At 44.8% G+C, this 19595-nt stretch overlaps 1 protein-coding gene across 5 annotated transcripts in view; it reads left to right on the plus strand.

Annotated features, from left to right (window-relative positions):
• The window catches only part of LOC128701131 (uncharacterized), a 144758-nt gene that overhangs the window by 17526 nt on the left and 107637 nt on the right, over positions 1 to 19595 (plus strand). For all 5 annotated transcript variants that reach the window (XM_070100533.1, XM_053794715.2, XM_053794714.2 and 2 more), the window contains exon 2: positions 8819 to 10453. In XM_070100533.1, coding sequence (XP_069956634.1) covers positions 8830 to 10453 — 1624 coding nt within the window. In that variant the 5' untranslated portion in view covers positions 8819 to 8829. The remainder of the gene's footprint in view (positions 1 to 8818; positions 10454 to 19595) is intronic.

Here is a 19595-nt window from a genome sequence, read left to right on the forward strand (position 1 = left end):
GAGGAAACTAATCTGTCTCGAAAATCAAGCAGAATTACGGATATTCTAGATTTTTTTTCCTTGAGTCTTCAGGTGAGACTAATGTAAATTACTTTGATTAAATGTTTAATTATGGCAGACAGTCCCACAAAGTCACAATATCGTGGCTTGATCAAATCACAACTAACCCACAGTACCCTGGCTGCAACAATTCACAACTAACCTATAATGCCCTGGTTGCAACAGCTTGTACGCTGGAACAATTCACAACTAGTACACAATACCTGATTGCAACAATTCACTATCCCACAATACTGTGGCTGCATTAATTCACAACTAGCCCACAATACCCTGGTTGCAATAAGTGACAACTAGCCCACAATATTCTGGCTGCAACAGTTCACAACTAGCCCACAGTGGAAATAAATGGTATAAAATACCGACACAATGGCAATATAAACACAAATGCAGTATAATGTGATCCTTTATTGACTACGTTTCGCCCACACAGTGGGCTTTTTCAAGTCACAAACAGAACTACCTTTTTGTTTAGTAGGTACTTTAGTGAATAGGGAAGTCACGTCAAGGCTGGAAAGTTTCTTGTTCCTGATGTTGATGTTGCGAATGCGATTGAGAAGATCACCTGAGTGTTTGAGATGTGCTGGACTGATAGTGCCCAAGAGTTTCGAGAGGTGTTTGGCGAGAATTCCTGAGAGCTGGTGGGGAGCACTGCCTATTCCCGAGGATATGGGCCTCAGTGGGATACCAGGCTTGTGAGTCTTTGGCAGGCCGTACATTCTGGCAGGTCTGGGGTAGCTGGGCATGGTGTGCAGAAGTTTCTTCCCTTGTTCTGAGCTCCTCAGAATGCCCACAGTGCCGTGATGGAACAATGCTCTCCAGACTGAGGGACTGACCACCTCAAAACTTTAAGGGTGATGGACTGATTACATCGTCTTCAAGTATCTTCTGCTTCTATCAACTTTTCTGTACTTGACTGAAGAAGCCTACTGTGTAGGCGAAACGTTTCATAATAAAGATACCTAACTGTTGCATATGTGTCTTACCTAACAACCTGTCGGTATTTTATACCATTTTAATGTTAAAGTGGGCTTCATTGAAGATTTTAAAGTACAGTATTAATTAGTACACTGACTTCGCCTTTCTGGTGTGTTGAGGTACAGGGGCCTGAAGTTAAGGGATACAGGGGATACCTCTGAAAAATCAGGTGATACCTCTATCAAACCGCAACTTTTCATCCTTCTGTTATCACCGTATCACTGTCAACATTTTCCTCTCACTACCCAAGGAATGTCTTTCATACCAGCTAACATTCACATCTGTCACACCAGTGGTGGTTATACCACAGCCAACACCTGTACAATGCGTGACACACCGCGTTACCGTGTGTCATTCCTACAGAACCTGTACTGTAGCAATGTTACTAATTAATTGGCTAATGTATTGAACAACATTATATACATATAAACACACACATAAGAACATAAGAACATAAGAATGGAAGAACACTGCAGAAGGCCTACTGGCCCATGCGAGGCAGGTCCTTATCAAAACAACCTCTACCTAAAGCTACCCAAGAAATAACTCCCGTACCCAATGACACCAATCAAACCCAGCCCCTCCCACTCATATATTTGTCCAGTCTCTTCTTAAAGCTACCCAAGGTCCTAGCCTCTATCACCCCACTGGGAAGACTGTTCCACGCATCTACAACTCTGTTAGAAAACCAGTACTTACCTATGTCCTTTCTAAATCTAAATTTATCCAACTTAAATCCATTATTCCTGGTTCTTACCTGGTTCGACACCCTCAGTACTTTATTAATGTCTCCCTTGTTTATGCCCGTCATCCACTTATACACTTCAATGATATCTCCCCTCATTCTACGCCTCTCCAGAGAGTGGAGATTTAAGGCTTTAAGTCTATCTTCATACGGGAGGTTCCTTACACAGTAAATCATTTTAGTCATTCTTCTCTGTATGTTCTCTAATGAGTCTATGTCCATCCTGTAGTAAGGGGACCAAAACTGAGCAGCATAATCTAAATGAGGCCTCACTAGTGATGTATAGAGCTGTAAAATAACTTTTGGACTTCTGTTACTTATACTTCTTGAGATAAATCCAAGTAATCTGTTGGCCTTGTTGCGCACACTGAGGCACTGCTGTCTTGGCTTTAGATTTCTGCTTACCATGACTCCCAAGTCTTTTTCACATTCTGTATGACCAAGCTCTACTTCACCTAGATTATAGCTTCGAGGGTTATTTTCATTACCAAGGGCAAGTACCTTACACTTATCCACATTAAACTTCATCTGCCATTTCTCAGACCAAGACATTAATTTGTTCAAATCGTCCTGGAGTTCATTGATATCCTCCTCAGAGTGAATTATACGGCCTATCTTTGTATCATCAGCAAACTTACTCATGTCACTAGTAATCCCTTCATCAAGGTCATTAATGTAAATTATGAACAAGAGAGGGCCTAAAACTGATCCTTGTGGAACGCCACTAGTGACTAATCCCCATTCAGATTTCACTCCATTAATGGTAACTCTCTGCTTTCTATTGGTAAGCCATGCCTCAATCCATGCTAGAACTTTACCTCCTATACCATGAGCTGCCACTTTTCTTAAGAGTCTCTTGTGAGGTACTCTGTCGAAGGCTTTACTAAAATCCAAATAAACAATATCATATTCCTTATCACTGTCAACTGCCTCAAATGTTCTATTGAAGAACGTCAGTAAGTTTGTCAGGCAGGAACGACCTCTCGTGAATCCATGCTGAGATTCATTTATCAAGTTATGCTCTTCAAGGTGACTTCTGATAATGTCAGCTATAATTGATTCTAATAACTTGCCCACTATAGATGTCAGGCTTATTGGACGGTAATTTGAAGGAGTGGACTTATCCCCTGATTTGAATATAGGAACCACATTAGCCATCTTCCACAACTCTGGCACAACACTGGTAAGGATGGACGCATTGAATACACTCGTTAATGGCTGACTAAGCTCCATCTTGCATTCCTTAAGTACCCTTGAAAACAACTCATCGGGTCCCGGGGACTTATTTTGTTTCAGTTTGTCTATCTGTTTAATAACCATGTCCCTCGTGACAGTAATATTAGTTAACTTAAATTCATCAGGAACTAAATAATTGTTAATTACTGGAATCTCATTTACATCTTCCTGTGTAAAAATTGACAAAAAATAGTCATTAAATAAGGAACACATTTCCAGTTCATTATCCGTCAGCTGTCCATTCCCAGATTTCAGAGGTCCTACTTTTTCCTTCACCTTCGTCCTATACACCTGAAAGAACCCCTTTGGATTAGTCTTTGATTCATTAGCAACTCTAATTTCATAGTCACGTTTAGCCTTTCTAATCGCCTTTTTTACTTCTCTTTTAAGCTGAACATATTGGTCAGTAAGGTTAACCTCTCCTCTTCTGATGCGCCTATAAATTCCCCTTTTCTCCCCTAATAGATGCTTTAGCCTCCTGTTAACCCATTTGGGATCGTTATTATTAGACCTAATTTCTCTCTGGGGAATGTATATACTCTGGGCACTGTGTACATTATTAAGAAAAAAATCATAAAAGCAGATCCCTTCATAATCATAAGTATGATTATCGTCAATAAAATCATTAGCTAGATAACCCCAATCAAGATTAGACAGATGTTCCCTAAGTCCATTATAATCGGCAGAACGAAAATCAGGGATTTTTACTGTATTATCATTATTCTTGCATTCCCAATTAATGCTAAAGGTGATGGATTTGTGATCACTTGCGCCAAGCTCTTCAGTGATCTCCAGATTATTCACGAGTGTTTCCTTATTTGACAAGACTAGGTCTAGCAAATTATTACCCCTGGTAGGCTCAGTTACACTCTGTTTCAGAAAACAGTCCTGAACTGTTTCCATGAAGTCACTGGACTCTAGATTACCTGTCAAAGAATTCCAGTCAATTTGGCTAAAGTTAAAGTCCCCTACTATGACTACGTTACTGTGTCCAGAAGCCCTAACAATTTCGTCCCAAAGAAGTCTCCCTCTATCGTGATCCAAGCCTGGAGGTCGGTATATTACACCTAGAATTAGTTTTTCTTGACCCTCCACGAACTCTACCCAAACAGACTCTGTTACTGCTCCATCTATTTTTATACCTTTTTTTATGCAACAATTAATATTTTCTCGAACATACAATGCAACTCCTCCCCCCTTCCCATTACATCTATCCACATTGAATAACTTAAATCCCTGAATATTACACTCAGCAGTCATATCCCGACTCTTTAAATCATACCACGTTTCAGTTAATGCAATGATATCAAAGTTCCCAGCACATGCTACCAAACGTAGTTCATTAATTTTATTTCTTGCACTTCGACTGTTAGCATAAAATACCATCATATGTTTTTTCTTCTGCACATTTTTCCTATTCATCTTTGTTTTTACACAATTTCTGAAATTATCATTACCCAGAGTTACTCCATGACAGTTACTATTAAGATTCTTAATATCAGAGCATAAGTCAACATATCCATACTCATTATTAATCATTTCTAAACCCATACCTCTAACTAATCCTAGTTTAAAGTCCTAACAACCCACTCAACTGAGTTAGCAAGAAAACCCACACCTGCCCTGGATAAGTGAACCCCATCCCTGGCATACATGTCATTTCGGCCATAGAAGTTGTCCCAGTTGTCAATGAATGGTACTGCATTATCCTTACAGTGTTTATCCAGCCAACAATTAATACCAATTGCTCTGGACAACCATTCATTACCAACACCTCTTCTTGGCAAAATGCCACATATAACAGGGCGCCCCCCCCCCTTCTTCCTAATCATGTCTATAGCTGTCCTGAACTTTCTAACTAAATCCTCACTTCTACGCTTGCCTACATCATTGCCTCCAGCACTGAGGCAAATAATAGGATTGATCCCATTACCGTTCATGATGTTGTCAAGCCGGCTAACAATGTCCTCCATCCCAGCCCCAGGAAAGCAAACCCTTTGTCTCCTACTCCTGTCCTTCAAGCAGAATGCCCTACCCATGTATCTAACCTGGCTATCCCCAACAACAACAATAGTCTTACCTTCCTTGTTGTCGTTCGTCGTGACGATCCCAGTAGTCGACTCACATTCTTCGGGTAGCACCGAGAATGCATTGGAGGTTCCCACAAGAGTTTCCACAGCAGTCTCTTTCTTCTTCATCGTTTCTGGCTTTCCATTCGTCTTCTTGATCGTCAACTTCGTCCCCTGCTGTCCAGCCACTGACCACGATCCCTTTTTGACCTGAGGACTCGAAACAGGAGGACTACTACGAATCCTCTTGTTTTCCTCAGTCAATCGCCGTATCTCCATCTTCGCTACCCTCAATTCTTCCTTAAGCTGCTGGTAAAGTTTCTCGATGGAGGGCATCTTGGTTCAGTCCACGGGGAGCACACAAGACACTTCTTCACAGAGTTAAGTACAGGTCACCACTGAGTTAAGTACAGGTCACCACTGAGTTAAGTACAGGTCACCACTGAGTTAAGTACAGGTCACCACTGGTTAAGTACAGGTCACCACTGAGTTAAGTACAGGTCACCACTGAGTTAAGTACAGGTCACCACTGTGACCCCAAGTGACGCTCCAGACACACAGGAACAGATACGATCTTTCTCTGTATATGCCTCCGCTCGTTATAAAATCGCTCGTGTGGTCAAAACATACAAGAGAAGAACGAAATAGTTGAAATCATGCTTGAGGTCCACTGGTGTGCCCGGGAGGGGGGGTTATTGCCCCAACACAGCTGAAACAAGAAGAAGAATAACCAGCTAAGACCCACGACTCACACACTAAGAAGCAATTTGATTAAATAGTTTAGAAAGCCAACAAGTTGATAAATAAGACACCTGTGCAATGATAATGAGTTTGAGGTGATCATTCCCTCAGCCTGGAGTCGACGTGTTCGGTACATGAGTCGTGATCGCACAAGTGTCTCATGTATCACTGAGAGACAAACACACCCCTTCCCCCAGGGCCACCAGTGTCACTATCAATATTTATAATGATTTCCCCTTCAGTCGACCATAAATTCTACAACAATCAGATGTTCATAAATCAGTCGCGTCATTCTCAGCAGGTTTTGTGGCGAGTTATACCAGAATTCCACCACAGAACAACAAAGACATGATTAATTCAGTGCTTAACACAGCAGTGAGAATACACAAATAACTCGTACATAGGAGAGAGGACCTCACGACAACGTTTCGGTCCGACTTGAACCATTTACATAGTGTGGTATGCAAAGAGTGTGTTGCAATTTATTCGGCATATGTCGCACTCCCATATAGGCTGCCTCCCAACCAGTGAACCTGGTGATAAGGGTTTAACAATCAGCATTGAACCCATCGTTAAATCAGTACCTTGGTTCATTGACCAATCACAGGCAAGCCCGCCGAAGCTGAAGCAACGTGGTTCACTCGCAGTAAGCATTGGCAGACTTGCCTACCTGCTGGTTGAGCACGGTGCACTCTGTCTGGCTTTTGCTTTGCCATCTGTCACCGTGGTGTACACTTATTATTATTCCATCTGTACATATTGTACATAGTGTACATATCTGTATATAGTGAGTGAAGGCAAAATATACATTATAGTCTATTACTGAGTCTGTCTGTTCCAATTCCCAACGACCAGGTCGCACAGGCCATTCATTATCCCTCCTGGAGTAAACAATGGTTATCAGTATGTGTCGTGCTGAGTTGAGTCCCTTGTCGTAGTTCATAAGTTCGACCCTAGAGTGTTGACACGTAAATTTATTTATTATAGAATATTTAGAACATACATAGGTGAGTACAAACAGGAAGTGCACCTGTTTAGCGCTCAGCAAACGGAGGATCGAGCCTCCACAACGTCTTCTCTTAATGATCCACATGGGCTTAGCACTTAACATTATTTTTTTAATCTGACCCCCACTATGTGCCGTGGCGAAGGAAGAACGACGGAATCAACCCCATTGTCGTTGGTAACACCTACCACTGTCTCGCACGACAGTGTCACTCCATGATTTAGTACCCAGTGGCACCTTAGGATATGGAGGGGCCACATTAGTCCCGCCCTCTACGGAAGTGCCATGCAACAAGTATTTGCATTTTTCCATCTGTTTTTGCTTGTGATTCAACTGACGCCACAACAGCTGTCACTGTGTGTCTGCTTGGTCTTCTGGCATCACCTGGCACTTGTCATGGCATGTTTTTTTTGTACCTACCAAGTATACATGTGCAGTATATATTTATACAGCAGAAGGGGGTCGAAATATACAGATCAATCAATCTACTGAGTTTCTGTCTCTATTTGGGTTATATATATATATATATATATATATATATATATATATATATATATATATATATATATATATATATATATATATATATATATATATATATATATATATATATATATATATATATATATAAAGTTCTTTCCAATTTATTGGTTTAGTAAATTATTTAAGCCTGTAAGTGTGGTATGGAAAAGGAAGGGGAGGATGGGGAAGGAAGAAAGAGATGGAGAAGAAAGAAAAGGAATGGAGAAGGAAGGGAGGGCAGGACTAGAGAAAGAGAAAGATGAGAAGGGAAACGGAAGACAAAATTTCGCGTCATTTGTCAAAGAATTTTGGGGAAAGGAAAATGACATTGAAGTTTGAAGAGTTACCATAACACGACAAGCTTTCAGCTAACTTTTCCAGGAGTTAACTTTTCCAGGAGTTAACTTTTCCAGGAGTTAACTGAGTTGTGCAGCTGGAGTTGGTGGAAGATGGTAGAGTGAGGAGTGCTGGAGGATGAGAAAGATGGTGATGAGGAAAGGGGGGTGAGAGAGGGGGGGAGATAAGGAAGGTAGATGCGAGGGATGTGGGTATGAGTGAGAGGGGATGAGGGTATTGGGTCGTACCCAGTCCTGTGCTTGTGTTCTGGTTGTTAGGGAACAGTACAGTATCTCATGATCCAATGTGTCCCGCAGCTCAATTGGTAGCGCACTCAGCTCACATTGTTCAATGTTACTGTCAAATGTCGTGTTAAATGTCATTGTTAAACGTCACTGTTAATTGTCATTGTTAAACGTCATCGTTAAACGTCATTCTGGAAAACCATCGTCTTCGAGCAGCATCGTCAAAATCAACGTCAGTAGTAATCGTCTAAGTTCGTCGCCTGATGTTGATTTTATTTACCTTTGATACCTTTAATTTAAACTTTGCTGCGTACGCAAGTTAGCGCTAAAAATATAGTTTGGTTTTGGGGTCAAAGAGAGAGAGAGAGAGAGAGAGAGAGAGAGAGAGAGAGTGAGAGAGTGAGACACACACACACACCTACACACTTTAACACACTTTGTATGGTAAGACACATATGTAACAGTTAGGTATCTTTATTATGAAACGTTTCGCCTACACAGTAGGCTTCTTCAGTCAAGTACAGAAAAGTTGGTAGAAGCAGAAGATACTTGAAGACGATGTAATCAGTCCATCACCCTTAAAGTTTTGAGGTGGTCAGTCCCTCAAAACTTTAAGGGTGATGGACTGATTACATCGTCTTCAAGTATCTTCTGCTTCTATCAACTTTTCTGTACTTGAGTGAAGAAGCCTACTGTGTAGGCGAAACGTTTCATAATAAAGATACCTAACTGTTGCATATGTGTTTTACCTAACAACCTGTCGGTATTTTATACCATTTTAATGTTCACACTTTGTATGTATATTGCTGCTGAAACCACATAATCTCTCTGCTATAACTTGTGTATGTGATAAATAACTTGCATTCGTATTTTCCTCCCACAGGTTGAGTAAGGATGGAACCTGTGCAGGACTTTAGTCGTCTCCGGGTCACTGACTCTCCCCAAGAGGGATCCAAAGCAAACCCAGTTACTTCGGGAACCTTGTATTCCCCAGTTGGCCAATTACAGTCTCGAGGAGCACCTCACAGACCACAGAATAACCTCCACAGACCTCCACCTCCGAATTATCCCTCATCGGATTCACTCTTGAATACAGTAGACATGGCTAGAGAGATTAGCAGAGCACGCACAGAATCCTACAATAGCCAGGGTTATAGGAAATCCCGTCCACCCCCGAAGTACCATGAGGCTGTCAGTGGTCTTCATCGCTTCAATAACTACAATCCGGAGTCTAATCTGCAAAAGTTTGCTTCGGAAACATCGCTGTTGAGAGGCGTTGGTACAGAGGATAAGTATCCTGGGAGGGAGCAGGAAGGTCACAGAGGTCGTAGTTACTCCAACGCTGCCTGTATTAGTCGTCCTCTTGATATCCCAGGAAGGACTCGAACTCACGATCACAACTTTGATTCCTCCATGACGACACCTTCTTTTTCGCATTTGAATTCCACGTTTCAAGAGCAACATTCTCATAAAGGCGTCAGGACGACAGAGGCGAACTCTGTTATAGTTCAACAGAAGCCACAGATAATGCAACGGTCTCGTTACAGAGAAGACTCGACACAGGAGCCACGAACAAGTCTCCTTCCTTCTCTTCCTATCCCTATCAAAAACAACTTTCGATCAAAAAGTCCAAGCATTGACTGCATTGTTTCTGAAGCTGGCGGCGCCACCTCCTGCAAATTCTTTACTTCCAAGAGCCCAAGTGTTGACACTTGTTTAAACCGCATATCGAACCCAGGCGATGCTAACATTCCTCATGTTAGCTGGCGTGAAGAAGACGTCCGAAGGTCCAACTGTCTCACCGTTCACAGCGCCAAACACTTCCGAAGCAAAAGCCCGAGTCTAGATGCTGGCGTCTTCCTCGAGGCCGTTCGCGGGGGAAGCAACATTGAATTTCCAGGAAACAAGCCTTTTTCTCAACGGCCTCTTGTAAATGCCACATTTTCAGAGCTCAGAGTTGATTCAATGGGCCAAACTGTTGTGGGTCGAGGTGGAGACAACAATACGTTAGTCACGCCATTACCCACAGGTCTAGAACGCCGCTCCAGCGCCCAAAGTTTACCTGATCTTTCAGGGCCTGCACTCGACGACCTTTGCCCTATTACTGGACCCTCTACAGCATGTAATTCTCGGCCATTTAGTCCCCCAACATACACTCAGGTTCCTTACTCTGCCTCCCACCAGCACCAGCCGCCACACCTTCAGGAATATACCAGAAAAATATCTTCCTCCTCACAGCTGCCTGAGACCACAGATTCTGAGAGATACAGAACCCGACCCTCTCTGCAGTCGCCTCCGAACAGTAACATCAAGAGCGAGCAGGACTCGCCACCGCCGCCATACCCACGCCACAGGACGTTAGGGGATTCAGCCAAAGGACAGCTACCCGGACTGGAGCGGGTCATACCCTCCCTAGAGAGAGTCCTAACCTCCCTGGAGCGAGGCCTACCATCCATGGAAACCCGAACAGTAGCTGGAAGCTCCAACCTGGTGGTGAGCCGTCTGAATGACAACACAGGTCAGTAAACACACGCTTATCACCTCTCCATTATTATTATTATTAGTAGTAGTAGTATGGAAGGAAATCTGATTTGATCCAAGTAAGGGCAGGGTAGCTTTAATTCCAAGAATCAAGAGGCTGCTAAGCATAGAAATGATTGGCATTAAAGGCTGGCAGAATGTCCAGACGAAACTATATAGAATAGAAAAGAATCGTAATTGTCGATATGAATCGTTCCAAATCTTTACCATTCATAACAAAATGCACGCTTGAAATGGAGCAATATGCCCTTCTATTGTAAGGTAATTAGACAGAAATAGGTTAATAAGCGTTAGTCTATCCAAAACTGATCTATCGTAACGTAATCTAACCTAACCAAATCTAACCTTACACAACCTAACCTAACCTAATCAAATCTAATCTAACGTGACGTAACCTAATTTAACCAAATCTAATCTTACACAATCTAACCTAACCTAACTAAATCTCATCTAAACTAGCCTAATCGAGAGAGCTGATAAGCGCAAGTGGGCAGCAGTTCCTGTACAACTAGCTGCTTTAAGTGGGGAACAACTAGCTGCCTTAAGTGGTGAACAGCTAGCTGTCTTAAGTAGTGAACAACTAGCTGCCTTAAGTGGTGAACAACTAGCTGCCTTAAGTGGTGAAGAGGTCGTAGTTATTAGTGACCCTCTTCAACAGATGTTTAGCTGGGAAAATAAACACAAATGCCGTATAATGCTTAATCAAGTCACAAACAAATCTACCTGGACAAAGAGTACATGAGTATATAGAGAGTGGAGAGTCAGGTAGATCTATTTGTGACTTGATAAAGCCCACTGTGTGGACGAAACGTGGTCAAAAGGCTCGCATTATACCGCATTTGAGTCTATTTTTCCATCGTGTCGGTATTTTATACCAGTTATCTTAAGATGTTCAGCCAGCGGCTGTTAAGGATGTAGACTTCATTCCTTCGCTACACTTGATATTTCTCTCGGCACAATAGTCCACCCTAGTCAGTGCGACACCAGTAAAGCTACCATGTCATGTGCAGTGCATACAGTGCATACATACACTGCACACTCATGGCAAACACAGGAGCCAGCAACTGTGACTCGACCCCTGCAACCACAACTAGGTGAGTAGTGTCTTCATCAAGTCTTTGATATAGTTCTACGCTGAGCGATGCGTGGATTGGTAAACAATTTTTGTTTGCCACAACTATCATCAACATTTGCCAGTCTAACCAGTGGAATGAACGAACACTTAAATGCAGCAAAAATGATAATTTAGTGAAAAACTTAAGATATGAAGATAACTCTATAGAAAAATGAAAGAGACGTCAAAACAAAGGAGGCTCGCCTTGCATGACGCCTCCGTGCATTATGAAGTCAAGAAGACACCCCGTGCACCTCGTGCACAGGGAGTGGAGGTTGCAGGGCACGCCTCAACCTCTGCTGGGCACGCCTTATCATTAGTTGGGCACGTCTCATCCTCAGCTAGGTTACCCAACACCAGCAACAGCAGCAGCCCGGCAGATCATGTGTACCATCTGTAGCAACAGCTGTTTGTCCCAACCCGCGCCACGAACTATCACAACCTGCGTGGGGGGCGCCACACCGGTCCCCAGACGCCACGCCACACCAAGTCACTCTTCTGTAAATCTTATCCCTAACTCCTTACGTCAAAGTCATTTTATTTCCCTTCAATATATTACAAATTCTACTCCATAAATAGTGTTTGTCACTAAGAATTGGGCCAAAAGAAGTCTTCAGTGATATCTACGTTGTTGTGACGCTTTCTGTAAGATCTCTGTTTCTCTGAGCGCCGGGGTGCCTGTCGGGACCTCGGGGAAATTTGGGGAAATATAATGTTAACTAATGGATTTTTTAATTGAACTGAAATTAGAAAAGTGTGAAATATTGTAGAATACTTATTTCTTAAGTAATTTCTTCCAACTTGTGATTGTGGCAGAAGTGTATGTGTGTGTGTATGTGTGTGTGTATGTGTGTGTATGTGTGTATAGTAAGAGTGCTTGTGAGTGTGTGGTGTTCCATACACACTCCAGGCTAGCTAGCACCAGTGTTCCATACACACTCCAGGCTAGCTAGCACCAGTGTTCCATACACACTCCAGGCTAGTTAGCACCAGTGTTCCATACACACACTCCAGGCTAGCTAGCACCAGTGTTCCATACACACTCCAGGCTAGTTAGCACCAGTGTTCCATACACACACTCCAGGCTAGCTAGCACCAGTGTTCCATACACACACTCCAGGCTAGCTAGCACCAGTGTTCCATACACACACTCCAGGCTAGTTAGCACCAATGTTCCATACACACACTTCAGGCTAGCTAGCACCAGTGTTTCATACACACACTCCAGGCTAGCTAGCAGCAGTGTTCCATACACACACTCCAGGCTAGCTAACACCAGTGTTCCATACACATTCCAGGCTAGTTAGCACCAGTCTTCCATATACACACTCCAGGCTAGCTAGCACCAGTGTTCCATACACACACTAAAGGCTAGTTAGCACCAGTGTTAAATACACACACTCCAGGCGAGCTAGCACCAGTGTTTCATACACACACTCCAGGCTAGCTAGCAGCAGTGTTCCATACACACACTCCAGGCTAGCTAGCACCAGTATTCCATACACACACTCCAGGCTAGTTAGCACCAGTGTTCCATACACACACTCCAGGCTAGCTAGCACCAGTGTTCCATACACACACTCCAGGCTAGCTAGCACCAGTGTTCCATACACACACTCCAGGCTAACTAGCACCAGTGTTCCATACACATTCCAGGCTAGTTAGCACCAGTCTTCCATACACACACTCCAGGCTAGCTAGCACCAGTGTTCCATACACACACTCCAGGCTAGTTAGCACCAGTGTTATATACACACACTCCAGGCTAGCTAGCACCAGTGTTCCATACGCACACTCCAGGCTAGCTAGCACCAGTGTTCCATACACACACTCCAGGCTAGCTAGCACCAGTGTTCCATACACACACTAAAGGCTAGTTAGCACCAGTGTTCCATACACACACTCCAGGCTAGCTAGCACCAGTGTTCCATACACACACTCCAGGCTAGCTAGCACCAGTGTTCCATACACACACTCCAGGCTAGTTAGCACCACTGTTCCATACACACACTTCAGGCTAGCTACCACCAGTGTTCCATACACACACTCCAGGCTAGCTAGCACCAGTGTTCCACACGCACACTCCAGGCTAGCTAGCACCAGTGTTCCATACACACACTCCAGGCTAGCTAGCACCAGTGTTCCATACACACACTAAAGGCTAGTTAGCACCAGTGTTCCATACACACACTCCAGGTTAGCCAGCACCAGTGTTCCATACACACACTCCAGGCTAGCTAGCACCAGTGTTCCATACACACACTCCAGGCTAGTTAGCACCACTGTTCCATACACACACTTCAGGCTAGCTACCACCAGTGTTCCATACACACACTCCAGGCTAGCTAGCAGCAGTGTTCCATACACACACTCCAGGCTAGTTAGCACCAGTGTTCCATACACACACACTCCAGGCTAGCTAGCAGCAGTGTTTCATACACACTTCAGGATAGCTAGCACCAGTGTTCCATGAACACACTCCAGGCTAGCTAGCACCAGTGTTCCATACACACACTCCAGGCTAGCTAGCACCAGTGTTCCATATACACATTCCAGGCTAGCTAGCAACAGTGTTCCATACACACACTCCAGGCTAGCTTGCACCAGTGTTCCATACACACTCCAGGCTAGCTATCACCAGTGTTCCATATACTCTCCAGGCTATCTAGCACAAGTGTTCCATATACACTCCAGGCTAGCTAGAAGCAGTGTTCCATACACGCCCCAGGCCAGCTAGCAACAGAGTTCCATACACACTCCAGGCTAAATAACACCAGTATTCCACACACACTTCAGGCTGGCTGGCACTAGTGTTCCATACACACATTCCAGGTTAGCTAACACCAGTGTTCCATACACACTCAAGGTTAGTTAGCACCAGTGTTCCATACATACACTCCATGCTAGCTACCACTAGTGTTCCATACACACTCTCCAGGCTACCTAGCACAGTGTTCCATACACATTCCAGGCTAGCTAGCACCAGTGTTCCATACACACTCCAGATTAGCTAGTACCAGTGTTCCATGCACATTCCAGGCTAGCTACCACCAGTGTTCGATATACACTGTCCAGGCTAGCTAGCACCAGTGTTCCATGCACACCCAAGGCTAGCTAAAATCAGTTTTCCATACACACTCCAGGCTAGCTAGCACCAGTGTTCCATACACACTCCAGGCTAGCTAGCACCAGTGTTCCATACACACTCCAGGCTATCTGGCACCAGTGTTCCAAACACACTCAAGGCTAGCTAGCATCAGTGTTCCATACACACACAAGGCTAGCTAGCACCAATGTTCCACACACACTCAAGGCTAGCAAGCACCAGTGTTCCATACACACTCCAGGTTAGCTAGCATCAGTGTTCCATACTCCAGGCTAGCTAGCACCAGTGTTCCATACACACTCCAGGCTAGCTAGCACCAGTGTTCCATACACACACCAGGCTAGCTAGCACCAGTGTTCCATACATACTCAAGTCTAGCTAGCACCAGTGCTCCATACACACTCCAGGCTAGCTAGCACCAGTGTTCCATACACACTCCAGGCTAGCTAGCACCAGTGTTCCATAAGCACTCAAGGCTAGCTAGCACCAGTGTTCCATACACACTCCAGGCTAGCTAGCACCAGTGTTCCATACACACTCAATGCTAGCTAGCACCAGTGTTCCATACACACTCAAGGCTAACTAGCACCAGTGTTCCATACACACTCCAAGCTAGCTAGCACCAGTGTTCCATACACACTCAAGGCTAGCTAGTACCAGTGTTCCATTCACACTCAATGCTAGCTAGCACAAGTGTTCCATACACACTCAAGGCTAGCTAGCACCAGTGTTCCATACACACTCCAGGCTAGCTAGCACCAGTGTTCCATACACACTCAAGGCTAGCTAGCACCAGTGTTCCATACACACTCAAGGCTAGCTAGCACCAGTGTTCCATACACACTCCAGGCTAGCTAGCACCAGTGTTTCATACACACTCCAGGGTAGGTAGCACCAGTGTTCCAAACACACTCCTGGCTAGCTAGCTCCAGTGTTCCATATACACTCAAGGCTAGCTAGCACCAGTTTTCTATACACACTCCAGGCTAGCTAGCACCAGTGTTTCATACGCACTCCAAGCTAGCTAGCACCAGTGTTCCATAAACACTCCAGGCTAGCTAGCACCAGTGTTCCATACACACTCAAGGTTAGCTAGCACAACTGTTCCATACGCACTCCAGGCTAGCTAGCACTAGTGTTCCATACACACTCCAGGCTAGCTAGCACAAGTGTTCCATACACACTCCAGGCTAGCTAGCACCAGTGTTCCATACACACTCAAGGTTAGCTAGCACCAATGTTCCATATGCACTCCAGGCGAGCTAGCACCAGTGTTCCATACACACTCCAGGCTAGCTAGCACCAGTGTTCCATACACACTCTAGGTTAGCTAGCACCGGTGTTCCATAAACACACGCCAGGCTATTTAGCGTCATTGTTCCATACACACACTCCAGGCTAGTTAGCACCAGTGTTCCATACACACACTCCAGGCTAGCTAGCACCAGTGTTCCATACACACACTCCAGGCTAGTTAGCACAAGTGTTCTGTTCACACTCAAGGCTAGTTAGCAACAGTGTTCCATACACACTCAAGGCTAGTTAGCAACAGTGTTCTATACACACTCAAGGCTAGCTAGCAGCAGTGTTCCATACACACACTCAAGGCTAGCTAGCAGCAGTGTTTCATGCACACTTCATGCTAGCTATCACCAGTGTTCCATAAACACACTCCAGGCTAGCTAGCATCAGTGTTCCATATACTCTCTTCAGGATAGCTAGCACCAGTGTTCCATACACACACTCCAGGCTAGCTAGCACCAGTGTTCCATACACACTCCAGGCTAGCTAGCACCAGTGTTCCATACACACTCCAGGCTAGCTAGCACCAGTGTTCCATATACACTCTCCAGGCTATCTAGCACAAGTGTTCCATATACACTCCAAGCTAGCTAGAAGCAGTGTTCCATACACACCCCAGGCCAGCTAGCAACAGTGTTCCATACACACTCAAGGCTAAATAACACTAGTGTTCCATTCTTACTCCAGGCTGGCTGGCACTAGTGTTTCATACACACTCTCCAGGCTAGCTAACACCAGTGTTCCATACACACTCCAGGTTAGTTAGCACCAGTGTTCCATACATACACTCCATGCTAGCTACCACTAGTGTTCCATACAAACTCTCCAGGCTAGCTAGCACCAGTGTTCCATACACATTCCAGGCTAGGTAGCACCAGTGTTCAATACATACTCCAGACTAGCTAGCACCAGTGTTCCATGCACATTCCAGGCTAGCTAGCACCAGTGTTCCATATACACTCTCCAGGCTAGCTAGCACAAGTGTTCCAAACACACCCAAGGCTAGCTAGAATCAGTTTTCCATGCACACTCCAGGCTAGCTAACACCAGTGTTCCATACACACTCCAGGCTATCTGGCACCAGTGTTCCATACACACTGAAGGCTAGCTAGCATCAGTGTTCCATAAACACTCCAGGCTAGCTAGCACCAGTGTTCCATACACACTCAAGGCTAGCTAGCACCAGTGTTCCATACACACTCCAGGCTAGCTAGCACCAGTGTTCCATATACACTCTCCAGGCTAGCTAGCACCAGTGTTCCACACACACCCAAGGCTAGCTAGAATCAGTTTTCCATGCACCCTCCAGGCTACCTAACACCAGTGTTCCATACACACTCCAGGCTAGCTAGCACCAGTGTTCCATACACACTCCAGGCTATCTGGCACCAGTGTTCCATACACACTGAAGGCTAGCTAGCATCAGTGTTCCATAAACACTCCAGGCTAGCTAGCACCAGTGTTCCATACACACTCAGGGCTAGCTAGCACCAGTGTTCCATACACACTCCAGGCTAGCTAGCACCAGTGTTCCATACACTCCCCAGGCTAGCTAGCAGCAGAGTTTCATACACACACTCCAGGCTAGCTAGCAGCAGTGTTTCATACACACTTCAGGCTTGCTAGCACCAGTGTTCCATAAACACACTCCAGGCTAGCTAGCACCAGTGTTCCATATACAGTACACACTTCAGGCTAGCTAGCACCAGTGTTCCATACACACACTCCAGACTAGCTAGCACCAGTGTTCCATACACACTCCAGGCTAGCTAGCACCAGTGTTCCATACACACTCCAGGCTAGCTAGCACCAGTGTTCCATATACACTTTCCAGGCTATCTAGCACAAGTGTTCCATATACACTTTCCAGGCTATCTAGCACAAGTGTTCCATATACACTCCAGACTAGCTAGCAACAGTGTTCCATACACACTCAAGGCTAAATAACACCAGTGTTCCATACTCACTCCTGGCTGGCTGGCACTAGTGTTCCATACACACACTCCAGGCTAGCTAACACGAGTGTTCCATACACACTCCAGGTTAGTTAGCACCAGTGTTCCATTCATACACTCCATGCTAGCTACCACTAGTGTTCCATACACACTCTCCAGGCTAGCTAGCACCAGTGTTCCATACACATGCCAGGCTAGGTAGCACCAGTGTTCCATACACACTCCAGACTAGCTAGCACCAGTGTTCCATGCACATTCCAGGCTAGCTAGCACCAATGTTCCATATACACTCTCCAGGCTACCTAACACCAGTGTTCCATACACACCCAAGGCTAGCTAGAATCAGTTTTCCATGCACACTCCAGGCTAGCTAACACCAGTGTTCCATACACACTCCAGGCTAGCTAGCACCAGTGCTCCATACACACTCCAGGCTATCTGGCACCAGTGTTCCATACACACTCAAGGCTAGCTAGCATCAGTGTTCCATAAACACTCCAGGCTAGCTAGCACCAGTGTTCCATACACACTCAATGCTAGCTAGCACCAGTGTTCCATTCACACTCCAGGTTAGTTAGCACCAGTGTTCCATACATTCACTCCATGCTAGCTACCACTGGTGTTCCATACACACTATCCAGGCTAGCTAGCACGAGTGTTCCATACACACTCCAGACTAGCTAGCACCAGTGTTCCATGCACATTCCAGGCTAGCTAGCACCAGTGTTTCATATACACTCTCCAGGCTAGCTGGCACAGGTGTTCCATACACACCCAAGGCTAGCTAGAATCAGTTTTCCATACACACTCCAGGCTAGCTAGCACCAGTGTCCCATATACACACTCCAGGCTAGCTAGCACCAGTGTTCCATACACACACTCCAGGCTAGCTAGCACCAGTGTTCCATAAACACTCAAGGCTAGCTAGCACCAGTGTTCCATACACACTCCAGGCTAGCTAGCACCAGTGTTCCATACACACTCCAGGTTAGCTAGCACCAGTGTTCCATACACACTCAAGGTTAGCTAGCACCAGTGTTCCATACACACTCAAGGTTAGCTAGCACCAGTTTTCCATACACACTCCAGGCTAGTTAGCTCATTGATCTGAAGTGTCATAATGGCAGAATTTCTCTTGTTCTGAAAGTTCTCTTTATCCACCCAAGTGCTTGTCTCTCCCAACATCTACTATACGGTGCTTTCTGAATGACATGTTAGCTGTCATTATTACCCTGAGATCCTTCACATGTTCCTTTCATGGTATTTGGTTTTCCTTTTGGGTTTAGTACACCTTGTCTCTTTCAGATCCCAGTTTGCTCCATTTAAGAGAACAAACATCTTGTTAATTTCTTATGACAAAGGAAGACCCGTTAGTCTTACAACGTTATATTTTAATCCCTTGTATTAAATACGCTTCCTAAGACTTTCTCAACTTGACATTTTGGAAGGCGTGCTAGATTTACGTGCTATGTTGTGACTCTCGTACTGAATGCACTTCCTAAGACTTATCAGGCATAATGGCTCGGGGGTAAAATCACACAGATAATGCGGTGATTTGCCTTGAGACTGTGAGGTAACCGTGACTCGCTGTGAGGTTGAAAACTTGTGTTTGTGGACACAGTCAGGTGGTGAGCAACGAGCT

This window comes from Cherax quadricarinatus, chromosome 73, assembly GCF_038502225.1.
Source record: "Cherax quadricarinatus isolate ZL_2023a chromosome 73, ASM3850222v1, whole genome shotgun sequence".
In the NCBI taxonomy this organism is placed as follows: domain Eukaryota; kingdom Metazoa; phylum Arthropoda; class Malacostraca; order Decapoda; family Parastacidae; genus Cherax; species Cherax quadricarinatus.